We start from the raw sequence: 12,969 nt of genomic DNA on the forward strand, positions 1-12,969 counted from the left end.
CCTGTCTGCTCTTCGTGCGTCCATTCCCTCAACAAGGTCGGTGGAGTTGAAGATAGCAGGAGTATCAATGAGGTGCTCGGCCGTTACCGACGGAGTCAGGGTTAACATAACATGCAAGAATGAAAACACACAAGGCGAAAGCATCTCAACATCTTCCTCTGCTTATCCTGGGGTCTGTCTCTGGTTACGGCTCGTGACTTGTGCCTCTCTGCCTTAGGTGGCGGCCGATGACAGGATAGCGTTTGTTGGAAATTCACGGGGGTCGGAGATGAGAGGAGTAAAGGTGACGTCCCTCCTTAAGGGTGCTGTCCCATGAGGAATGGTAGTTGGCGCTGAAGGTCCAGTGGGAGAAAGTCCGATGGTACAGGGAATGTGACGAGTAACGGGAGGGTGAGGCCTTGGGGGTTGGGGCACTTGATAAAGTTTTAGTCGTCTTTACAACGATGAACCCCTTGCCCCGAGGAATTGCCTAGCAAATCTACACAAAAAAGAAACTGCTATCAGACCAGTGACCTCCAGCGTGAATGCACCAGCACATAAATGAGCATTTAAAGAAAATTCGATTTTTAGACTATTAACCGATATCTCCGCCAAGAATGCGATTAAATAGTTCGTTGTAAACAATAGACCCAATAGTAACTGAGAATATTTAGTTACCCGACTTGTCTCTAACTGTTAGCACAGATCTTACCTTTTTGCTTCCCGATAGTGATTTCACCTTGCTGTACAATTATAGCGCACCAATTTCTCCCTTCCTCTGCAAATTTGGCATATTCTCGCACTGCGTCTTCCACCATGCTTCTTTTGCTTTATTCGTTGCCCGTCTCAATTTATTATTTAACTCTTTGTGCTTCCTTTTGCCTATCTCTGTGTTTACATTCTTCCATTTTCTTCTCTCATCTATCTTTGTAATAATCTCATCCGTGATCCATGGTTTCTTTGCCCTTTTCCCATTAACGGTTTCTATCGTTTCTTTTGCGGCTTTGCTGGGATATCGAAAGCCGCAAAAGAAACTATAGGAATCGCTAATGAGAAAAGGGCAAGGAAACCATGGATCATGGATGAGATGATTACAAAAATGGATGAGAGAAGAAAATGAAAGAATGTTAACACAGAGTTAGGCAAAAGGAAGTATAAAGACTTAAATAATAAATTGAGACGGACAACGAATAAAGCAAAAGAAGCATGGTGGAAGACGCAGTGAGAGGAAATGGGAAGTTTGCAGAGAAAGGGTGAAAATGGTGCGCTATGCAGCTACGCTAAATCACTATCGGGAAGTAAGAAGGGAAGATCTGTGCTAACAGCTAGAGATAAGTCGGGTAAGATAATAGTTGAGACAGAATAGGTCCAAGAGAGATGGAAGGATTATATACATAGAAGATCTGTGTGGCAAAGAACTTAGGCTGACAAGGTTAGTCATAGAAAAGGAACATGATGTAGGGGAAGATAGCTTAGGTCCAGGCATACTGGACGATGAGATAGAAGGGGCATTAAGGGAGATGAAACTAAATAAGGCCGTGGGGGTGAATAACATTCCTGCGGAACTACTGAAATGTTTAGGAAAATGTGGGAGGAAGAGGCTCTATGGGCTGATTCGTAGTATCTATGAGGAAGGAATCTGGCCGGAAGACTTTGTGAGATCAGTTTTAGTTCCTATCCCGAAAAAAGTAAAGGCTACATCATGTGAGGACTACAGGACAATAAGTTTGACATCCCACGCAGCAAAAGTTGTTTTCAGGATCATAAACAAAAGGATAGAAAGTAGGGCAAATGACTACTAGGGGGATGATCAGTTTGGGTTTAGGAAGGGGAGAGGCACGTGTGATACCATTGCAGGAATAAGATCACTAATCGAGAGAAGTATAAAATACAATCAGGAACCATATGCCTGTTTCGTAGATTCCGAAGGGCGTTTGCTAAAGAGAATTGTGAAAAACTAATGAGTATAATGCGGAAAATATTTTTTGCATAAAATAGTAACATCTAAATACTTTGATCCATCTCTATCTAATCTAAGTATTTTTAATAAATTGTAAGCTAAAAAAATCAAGGTGCGTGTAATGGGCCGGGGAATGCGGTAACATTTATAGTGTTAAGTTGAATTCCACTTCCGTCCTGTCCTGCAGGTTCCCCTCCGTAACTTATGGTGTCCTATCCTTGCAACATCTATATTTCTGCACCCCTGGGTCTGTTATTATCTGTTTATATTACTGAAAAGTTAACTTTGTTAGACTGCTTACATGAATTGTGGATTTTAATAACTCTTTTGGGGCCATTCAAAAATAGGGACTATAACAAATAACATCCCCTTATTTATATCCTCAAATATTTAGGTACTTGCGTATATTTTGGAGTACGTATTTTTATAGTACAATAAACAAAGTTCGAATTAATAGTGATTTCATCGAGTCTCAGTCAATCATCAATATTTATTTATCTACTACATTTCGTATCCAGTTTCATATTTTAAATTATTTTTCTTCGTAACCATATTTTCTTCTAAAACAATAAACTTAATTCAAATGTATCAATTCTGGGTAAGCATAGCATTCAATGTTACTCTTTTCGTTATTATTTATGTAAAATAAATTTGAACTCTGGGAATTTTTTTAAGTTGTGATAAACACATTCTTCTTAAATATTTCTCTTTAGTAAGTTGGTGGGCATATTTAAATGGGGTTATAAATAAACATACAAGAATATAAGTTCATTGGAACAAATGTTCTTGCTTATTTTAATTTCAGTTTTTATATCACTAGATTTTAGAGTTTTGGAATCCCACTCTACATATAAGTACAAAAAGAAGTATAAAATGAGCACGTCTACAGTCATTTTGAATTTCCAATAAGTGATGACGTTTCTTCTAGTTCATTGAAGAGCCATATTAAATGAGCAAAGCGTTAGTATCTCAGCAAAAAACTTGCTACGCGAAATATAACACGTAGTGTTGCATCTTTCCGTAGGCAGTATGATCGTTGCTGCTATTCGGTGTAATTCATGGGTGGAGCAAACTAAGTTGAAAAATTAAGGCAGTTGTAAACATATTGAAATCATATTTACAAATTCTCTCCAGTGTCATGTTTAATTTAACACATGGCGTTTAAGGAAGAGACGAGTCAAGCTCAAAACTTTGTAGAAGAAATAAACTTCAATGAAATTATAGAATTTGAGGCGAGTTTTGCAGTGCATTTCCTTTATGTTTATTTTTTGTATGGTTGGACATTGGTATTGTGCATTGATAGTTCGTATTCATTCCATGGTCATCATTGTTTTAAGAAGTGTTTCGCCTTGTGTTTCTTTCATTACTTAGGTTGTTCAGACTGTTTACCAGTTGTTACTGTGTTTTTATTCGGCTTTTGTTGACAGAAGCAGAGCAGGCTGAGCAAAGTGTGTAATCTCACTGTGCTCGGGAATAGAATTCGTGTAGCTTTACAGCTTAGTTCCTTGAATAATTTGATTCATGTTGGAAACTTAAGTTCACAGTTAATGTTTCCATCAAATGGCAATATTTCGTTATTTTTCGTTATAGAAAGCTTTAATTGACACTCTTTCCCTTGTATCCTCTTCTTAGGTTGTGGGGAAAGGCTCGTTTGGAGTTGTTAAGAAAGGAAAATGGAGAGATAAATTTGTTGCCGTAAAGCACATAGAATCTGAGGACGAGAAGAAAGCATTTACTGTAGAAGTAAGACAACTATCGAGGGTTAATCATCCAAATATTGTTAAGCTTTATGGTGCTTGCACCAAAAACCCCGTGTGCCTAGTGATGGAGTATGCCGAAGGTGGTTCACTATACAACGGTAGGTAGTATTTTTATTTGGTGCATTTGAAATTAATGGGAATATGCTGTCAAACTAGTTATAATTTTTTTCTAATGGAAACATCCTCCTAAATTGCAATTGAAAGTTTTTGAGCTTAGTAAAATTTAGCTGTTAATTCTGCGCAAGAGGCAGAAAGTTAAAGATAGTTTCAGTTATAAGATAGTGGTGCACCTCGGTTTAAATACAGCTGTTTATTATAAGACTACACTCATGAAGACTTAGCTATGCGAAGAATATCTTTTCAAATGACAGCCGTCAAGATGACACTGTGATCTTGTTATGATTTTCACTTTGCTCCATCTTAGTTGTGACCTTGTCAGTTGCCTTTTTGGGTTTATCTACATTTTATTGGCCAATTAGCATAACTTACCATGTGTACAAAATGTGTAACTTAATGTGATGCTTGGCCTATCCATGATCCAATATATTGAAAATACCCAATAATTAAAGTTACGTTCACATTATTGGCGTTTTTCATGGGAAACTATTAATTTGCAGTTCATGTGGACATTGCTTGTAATTTCTGTTACTTGATTTAATTTCTGAACGAGAAATTTTGAGAAAGCTGTCTTGTTATTATTCTTAATTTCATTCTCAGAATCAGGTTTCAAAACCTATTATCAATGGGAAAGGTATGATACTTTTTAGCAATTTTGTGCATAATTTCGGGGATAAATGATGTTAAAATAAAAAAACAGCTGGATTCCACATGGTAACATTTTGACTAGGTGAATTTTAAATGGTTAGCATAATCCTATAGATTAATATAAAAAAATTGCTGATTTTATTCTAGTTCTCCATTGCGAGCCATTGCATCATTACAATGTGGGGCACGCAATCAGTTGGGCCTTGCAGTGTGCAAAAGGAGTAGCCTATCTTCATGGAATGACTCCCAAAGCTTTAATTCATAGGTAATCTTTTTATTTATTTAAAAATTTAGTTTTGTAACTGTTGAAAATATATGTTCAATGTCACCTTAACCAGTTTCTGAAAGTCCCAAAGCCAAAAATGTCTGTTTCTAATAATTTTTACCCTCTTGCGGATACTATCTCAGCACAAATCCAGAATATTTTAGTCAGACATGAATGTCTATCGTGATACAAGGCTTTGTATCCACTGAGGCACTTTCCAAAAATTTTCTCCAATTGGAGTAAACATCTCGTTACCCCTCTGAAAATCAAACCTTCAATACATAACTAGTGGAATGCACATTTTTTGGAGACAGTGTGCCATGAAATCTAAGAATCCTGTCAAAATTATTCTTCATTTGGTGTCATATTCATTCAAGCATGGCATGCTTAATGAATTTCAAAAGAAATGACATTTTGGATCTGCTGATTGCAGAAATTGGCAAGTTGGAGCCAAAGAAACTTATGCAGATAGTTTATCCCTTGATAACTTTTAATTGGTATCATTTGGATGTAGGTGTTACATATTTGGTAACAAACTGACTGATTATTAACACACTGCTCACATTCCTTCTAATGAAATGCCACTTTTTCTAACACAAAAGCGTACCTCATACGAGACTTAAGTATTTTAATGCATGCACAGCAATATTCCTATGCTGGAAAATAATCCTGTCATTTCTTCCACTATGGATAGCGTCTCATTCGTAGAATCCATTAACCATCCATGTAGAAACACATCAACAATTGTATTTCTAGGGATCCCATTTAAAGTTGTTGAAAACCAAGGGCTTAATTGTGAATTTCCTTGGTAAATGCTGTGGTATTTGTATGTTTAGTTAGTCAGTATCTAAGGTTGATAGTGTCTAAAGTTATAATTAGGAATTTTTGTGTTTGAATTTCTTAATGCAAAGTCAAATGTGCATTAATTATACATTGCATTTTAGAAGTACACACATACACTATGACAGATGAAAATCATTCCATTCTTTCTCATTCGCTGCAACAGCGATCCCTGGCAATGTGTGGTGGTTTCATATGAAAACCGTTGGCATTATAAGTGACGTCTATTGAGGGTAACCAGCATTTGTCACAATGTCATGCCCATGTGTAAGATCTAGCCTTTTCACCAGGATACGTAAAATTTATTAAAATTTTATACTCGTGCAGGGTCTATCCCAAAAATAAGTAGAATAATTTTTTGCTACCAATGCAGATGGATGGAGTGGGGTGATTTGTGATGGGATAGGTAATGGGAGATCTAGGGAAAGAAATGCGACCCACGTCAGTTAACTGTAGGTATTTACAGTGTGAAGTTAACCTGTCATTCAATTGGGGCTAACTCAATTCCAAAGCTTTAGGAAAAGAAATGATGATACAGCAAAAAAGGATTTGAATTATATACTTTGTACTTCTGGGCTTCACTTGGTGAAATTGTGTGATGTCCATATTAAAGGAGTTTGTAATTTTCTATGGACTTCATTTTGATGTACAACACATTTCACCGACTTGTGGCATCATCAGGTTCAAAGATCTTTCACGTGCAGCAGTTGATTATACATGCTTAGGGCAGAGGTGAGGGGGCAGGTCTGTGGGAGGGAGAGGGAGGGTGGGAAGTTGAAGGTCAGGGTTAATCGAGCAAGGGAAAGGAATAGGTGGTGGTACCTTGGTTATGACGTGGCATGGGCTGGGGTCAAGGGCATGGGAGGGAAAGGGGTGAATAGGTACATTGGACGGTTGGATTTGTTGGGAACTAACCCTCAAGGTCAGTTTCTCGGAAAGAAGATGGGAGGGATGAGAGTATAATTGCATTACAAAGAATCGTTTTTTAGGAGAATATGGAATATTTCAGGGAAAAGTTGCTATTGTGTATCAAATCTATGAGGTGTTTTGCAAAGAGGGAATTAGTGTTTTGATTTTTGTGACACCTGGCGTGGTCTTTGGCTCGTGTTGTGAAATAGAAGATATATGTCCTATCACCTTTCTACTTCACACAAAGCAACCTTTTACCCACCCCTCATTCTCTCGAAATTCATCAGTAATGGCAAAAACAAACTGGAAACACTTTTTTAATCGGGCATCTGAAAACTAAAATGTGATGATTGCAACACCTCTTGGTGCCCAACTGTGAGGAAGTCCCACATGAAAACCAAAGTGAATGCTGATACATGCTTGATTTCCACTTACAGTAAATTTAATATTGTACTCTTGAGGTTTCTTACTAAGAGTAACTGTGAAGTGGTATTGGCAGATGCTATTCATTCATGCCACGTTTAATTCTGTGGCCAGTAGGTTTGTTTACCTATAGGTTAGGGGTACAAGTCCTACCAAAATAATATCATATTGCATGAACAAAATAAATTGTGTGTTATAAGGGTAAAAAGAAACTTAACATATCGACCATTTCAACCATTATGGTGGAAATTTCCATTACCACATTTATGGTGTAAATGTTCAGTTTCTCTTCAAAATGCATGTGCTACATCTACCACTGCTCCTGCAGATGTTGTTTCCCATCTTTGAGGTGGGCATTTGGTTGCAAAATCTATGAGGGTCTACTTATCACAGGTAAATACCCTTAACAGCACTCCGGAGATTTAATTTTCATTTAAAGTAATAGATTTGATTTATTATATGTCGTGATTGTACAGTAGTACAGTTGTTCATCCGCCACTCTTTACCCATGCGTACTCGTTTCAGTCGCTCATCTTTAATCGCTTTATAAAATGCTAAGTTCCCATGACTTGTATGCAAAAGGGCCATGATCTTTTTGAGTGCATAATACCATGTACTGGTAAATAACATTTAAATGGGTTCGGCTATCACCCACTCATTCCCAGGGAAGTGCAAGTAATAACCCCTTTTTTCCATGCCCACAACTGAGTGTGAAAGATGAATTCAAAAACCCCAGTCCCCTTTCTTTTTTTGGGTTCCCATCTCTTTAGTTTTTTAGGCCCTGACACTGACAAGTAATACTGATTGCTTAAAGTAGCTCCATAGACTGCGGGCATCTTTCTTGCTGTACTATATTGGGTGTATTCATGGAGTGACTTTCATTCCATTTGCTCCGCAAGGGTATTGTATTTAACTATGTATTGAAAATGTCTTTTAGGGACCTGAAGCCTCCGAACTTGTTGCTCATAATGGGAGGGAAAATTTTGAAGATCTGCGACTTTGGTACAGCCTGTGACCAGAAGACATACATGACAAACAACAAAGGCAGTGCTGCATGGATGGCTCCTGAGGTATTTGAGGGTGAGCTTTATTTTATAATACTAAATGGGAATTACACCAGTAATCAGTGTGTTAGTTTGGAAGGTGAAAGTAAAGCTCACCTTGTCCTAAGCCCAATGCTGCATGTGAAAGGCACATTTCAGGATAATAAAGGGGTCAATGCAAGCTCCCCATAATGCGAGCCTCAGGTTTCAATCTCAGAGATATTATTTCTGCAGCGAGAATGAATCAAGCCCTGTATACCAAACGAAATAAGGTTTTTGTTTATCTGAATGGCTTGCTCAAGAATTTGCTGTTGATCAGGGGTTGAGGAAGTGAGAGAGAATGTGTATTTGGCGAAGCATTGCAGAGCAACTCTTGTATTTGTTACGGAGCCCAACACAACTCCACTTTTTTGTGAGAGACATGTAGTCTTCTATGGGATAAAGGTGGGAGGCATTAGGGAGCAGGAGCAGCCTGGGAGCACCTGCTCTCAAGCTCCTCTAAGGGATATCTCGATCCCTCTAATTTCTTTGCCATACACTCTAGGGACACAATAAACAAGGAAAATAAAGGAAAGCCTTGATCATCTACACTTGGCAGTGTTTCTTTCAAACCCTGAATCTCAACTGTCAAGGGCAAGGTCCCTAAACTCATAGTTGTGTCATGTGGTGCTTGGCTCCAGTGTGTGTAACAATTTGGTGGCCAGAGTACGATTTGGTCTCACCCATTATTTGTGAGGTTTCTCTTTGCTTGGGTGCTGTAAGGAGTCATTATACACAAATTAGTGAATGTGCATTTGTAGAAATATACTGTAGGCTGCCCCACGTAAAGGAGCTGAAAAACTTTCTTATTGATTTTCCAGGGGAGGGCGATTTTTCAGGGTGCGTTCCAGGCATGGTAGACACATCTCCTAAAGTGTATTGATGCAGGGGGAGGGTATTTTGAAGAATTTTAAGCATTTGTACAAGTACGGTGAATAAATCAATTTTCCCTGAGAATGGACATTACTTTTATGGTGGACTCTGTATATGAAAATACGAATATTGAAAGCCATCAAGGAAACAATAGCATATTTGGAAAAGGACATAAAAATCATGGATCATGGATTAGATGATTGGAAATATAGATGAAAAAAGGAAATGGGAGAATATACTACCTTGATCAAAAATTTCCCGGAATTTATTCAGAAAATTAAAAATACAAGTTTATTCATCTAAATCTATATTGTCCCCTTCAAAGTAATCCCCATCGACTGCAACACACTTATGCCAGCGCTTGATCCAATCCTCGAAACATTTTTTATATTCGGTTTTCGGTATGTCCATCAGTGCTTCCTGCGATTTTTCCATTACTTCCTCTCGGCTGCTAAAACGCGTTCCCCGTAATGGTTTTTTAACTCGATTGAACAGAAAGAAGTCACAGGGAGCCAAATCAGGTGAATTCGGTGGCTGTTGGATGGTATTTGTTGCATTTTTCGTCAAAAAATTACGAATAATGATAGCACTGTGCGACGGTGCGTTATCATGGTGCAAAATCCACGAGTTTTCTGCCCACATTTCTGGTCTCTTTCGGCGAATTGCTTCACGCAAACGTCTCATAACGCCCAAATAATACTCTTTGTTTACTGTCTGGCCTTCTGGCAAAAATTCATGATGCACTACACCGTTGTAATCCATGAAAACCGTCAGCATTGCCTTCTTTTTTGACTGAAAACGACGTGGTTTTTTTGGTCTCGGCTCATTTGGTGAACGCCATTCACTTGCCTGATGTCTGGATTGCGTGTCGTACTCATAAACCCACGTCTCGTCTCCAGTAATGATCCTTTTGATGAATGTGAGATCGGATTCAGCCTCGCAAATCATGTCTTTTGCGACGTCAACACGGTCTCTTTTTTGCATGAAATTGAGGTCTTTTGGCACCAACTTTGCTGCTACCCGACGGAAACCCAAATCATTAACCACAATGTCTTGGGCGGATCCATAGGCAATGTTCAAGTCCTCCGCTATTTCTCTGATGGTTAATTTGCGGTTATTGACCAACATTTCTTTTACTTTATCAATTTTTTCACCGACTTTCGATGTCGATGGTCTGCCACTGCGTTCATCATCTTCGATTAACTCACGACCACTTCTGAACTGCTCGTGCCACTGGTAAACGACCGTTTTTTTTAGAGAATCGTTGCCGAAACCCTTTTCCAACATTTCCAACGTCCGTGCGCCACTAAATCCGTTTTTTACGCAAAATTTAATACAAGTTCGTTGTTGCAAATTTAAATCCATTTCTGCAATTGTAAAAAATCGCCAACACACACAGAGATAGATGTACTCTTGGCTACGTAACTTTTGCAAATGTCAAGTTATGACACTAAGATTTAAAGGAAATATCAACAACAGATGTACCAAGTTAACAAAAAAAACAGAACTCAAATCGGAACGATGGGAGCGCCACACGGTGGTTATTCCGGGAACTTTTTGATCAAGGTAGTAAATACAGAGTCAGTTAGAAGCGAGTGCAGAGTTAATAATAAATTGAGACTGTAGCAAATAAAGCAAAAGAAGCATGGTGGAAGGGGCAGTGCAAGGGTGTGGAAAGTTTGCAGATGAAGGGTGAAATTGGTGCGCTATACAGAAAAGTTAAATCACTATCGGGAAGTAAGAAGGGAAGATCTATGCTAACAGTTATAGATAAGTCAGGTAAGATAATAGTTGACACAGAAAAGATCCAAGAGAGATGGAAGGAATACATACATAGAAGATCTGTATGCTAAAGAACTTGGGCCAAAGAGGTTAGACATAGAAAGAGAATATAATGTAGATGAAGATAGTTTAGGTCCAGGAATACTTGACGATAAGAGAGAAAGGTCATTAAGGGAGATTAAATCAAATAAGGCCGTGGGGGTAGACAACTTTCCTGCGGAACTACTAAAAGGTTTAGGAAAATGTTGGAGGAGGAGTTTTTATGGACTAGAATCTAGCATTTGTTGCATCTATGAGGAAGGAATCTGGCTGGAAGACTTAGAGAGATCAGTGTTAGTTCCTATTCCGAAAAAGATGAAGGCTACATCATGTGAAGACTGCAGGACAAAAAGTTTGATATGCCACACAGGTAAAGTAATTCTCAGGATCATCAACAAAAGGGCGGAGAGTAGGGCAAATGATTACTTAGGGGATGATCAATTTGGGTTTAGGAAGGGGAGAGGTATGCGTGATGCCATTGCAGTAATGAGATTTTTAGTTGAGAGTAATATGGAATACAACCAAGAGGTATTTGCCTGTTTCGTAGATTTCAAAAAAGCATTTGATCGAGTGAATTAGGAGAAACTAATGAGTCTATTGCAGAAAATAGAAATAAATTTAAGGAACAGGAGGCACAACCTATCAATGTATCAGACTGTATCAATGTAATGCATTTTTCCAGAAGGAGAGAGGCTAAGTTAAAAATTAAAATATGAGGGCATAAGTAGAGCATGTTGAAGAGTTCATGTATCTCGGAAGTGTTTTGGACCAAATAGGTCAAAGTAATAGTGACATAAGGAGAAAAAATTGCGTAATGCATAGCATCTTTCACATGGAGGAGGGAAATGATGACAGGGACGTTGAGTAAGGATGTTAAGAAAAGGCTCCTTAAAACTTTGATTCAGAGCGTAGTTATGTATGGCTAGGAAACATGGTCACTGAAGCAGGATGATAGACATCAGAAGGTTTAAAATGGCGGTGGGGAGATGAATGGAGAAGGTGAAGTGGACAGAAAGGAAAAAAAGCAAAGAAGTACTAGGTATGGTGGGCGGGGAGAGGGGATTGTTGGGAGAAATCATGAAAAGGCAGGAAAAATGGATGCCAAACATATTTATTGGCTGTGTGATGTTGAAGAAGATAGAGGGGAGAACTTAAGGCAAATGAGGGAGAGGCTGGAATAGAATAGGGATGTTGGAACGGAATGAAGGGCGGAAGGATGTATATGGAGATGAAAAGGGGCTAAGGGGCTAATTGTAGAGAAGGATGTTGGGTTGGTTTTTATCAGCAGAAACAAGATAATTATTTGGTAATTGCGTACATCCAAAACCTACCTTAACTGGTAGATTGCCTTCAAAAATAGGTTAACACTGGGCCCTTAAATGAAATTCTTTTGCTCAGCTTAACAGCAATTTTTTAATTTTCTGGTTTCGATCTGAAGATTTATGGAGGACCAAGAAATCATTTGGCGCATCAATGGAATGCCAATTGTAGCAGAATGTTATCAGTTGGGATTAAATTTTAAAATGAATTTTTGTTCTAAATACTTAGAATTTAGACATGAATGTGTTCCCTTAATTAATTGGAGGAAACCAGTAAAATATTTCCACTCTTGGCAAAAGCAGCACTTAATTTAATTGCTATCAAAGCTAACTCAATCAAAGGGTAAATGCTGAAGGACACAAATTTTGATATTTCCCGTCATAATTTCATAATTTGAAACTCATTTGGGTTTAAAATATCAGTGATTAATTATTAAATTTGATTGCCACTTGAAAAAGAATGGATAATGGTAAAACAAAAGTTTTCGAAGTATATCCATATCTGTTATATACTATATTAGTTTTAGACTTCAGCATGAAGATGGTAGCACTCTTCGACAAAAGTTGGGGAATGAAATCCTGGAAATATTTTAAAAAACTTTTTTTGGATTGGGTATTCCTTTTTAAGTTCGTATAAAAACAATAAATTCTTGATTTTTTGAACCCAAATCAAAGAATCGTGTCTGGAAATATTAAAAGGTATATCAGTCGGTGTAAACCCACCAACTGAATTAACTCTCTATATTGAGCAGTTTGTGGCTTGAATGGCAGAATGGCAGGTAAAATGAATGCTATTTTTGCCAAAAGTGTAAATAGGGTGCTCTTTTCTTTCCAGTTAAGTGATGGATGGTCATCATGATTAAATGATGGCTGTTTACTGCACTTGTGGACTTTCATACAAATTTCATGCAACTGATAACACTAGGCTGTTAAAAAATAATAATGTATTGTTTCACTAAAATGTTACACCTGG

General features: G+C 38.0%; 1 protein-coding gene across 2 annotated transcripts in view; it reads left to right on the plus strand.

Moving 5' to 3' along the window:
- Positions 1-2,985: 2,985 nt before the first annotated feature.
- Positions 2,986-12,969, plus strand: part of LOC139699786 (mitogen-activated protein kinase kinase kinase 7-like) — a 64,650-nt gene continuing 54,666 nt past the window's right edge. For both annotated transcript variants that reach the window (XM_071598223.1, XM_071598224.1), the window contains exons 1-4: positions 2,986-3,171; positions 3,572-3,797; positions 4,612-4,729; positions 7,839-7,981. In XM_071598223.1, the coding sequence (XP_071454324.1) occupies positions 3,094-3,171; positions 3,572-3,797; positions 4,612-4,729; positions 7,839-7,981 (565 nt within the window). In that variant the 5' untranslated portion in view covers positions 2,986-3,093. The remainder of the gene's footprint in view (positions 3,172-3,571; positions 3,798-4,611; positions 4,730-7,838; positions 7,982-12,969) is intronic.

This window comes from Hetaerina americana, unplaced genomic scaffold, assembly GCF_022747635.1.
Source record: "Hetaerina americana unplaced genomic scaffold, ioHetAmer1.1.p SCAF_90, whole genome shotgun sequence".
Taxonomy (NCBI): domain Eukaryota; kingdom Metazoa; phylum Arthropoda; class Insecta; order Odonata; family Calopterygidae; genus Hetaerina; species Hetaerina americana.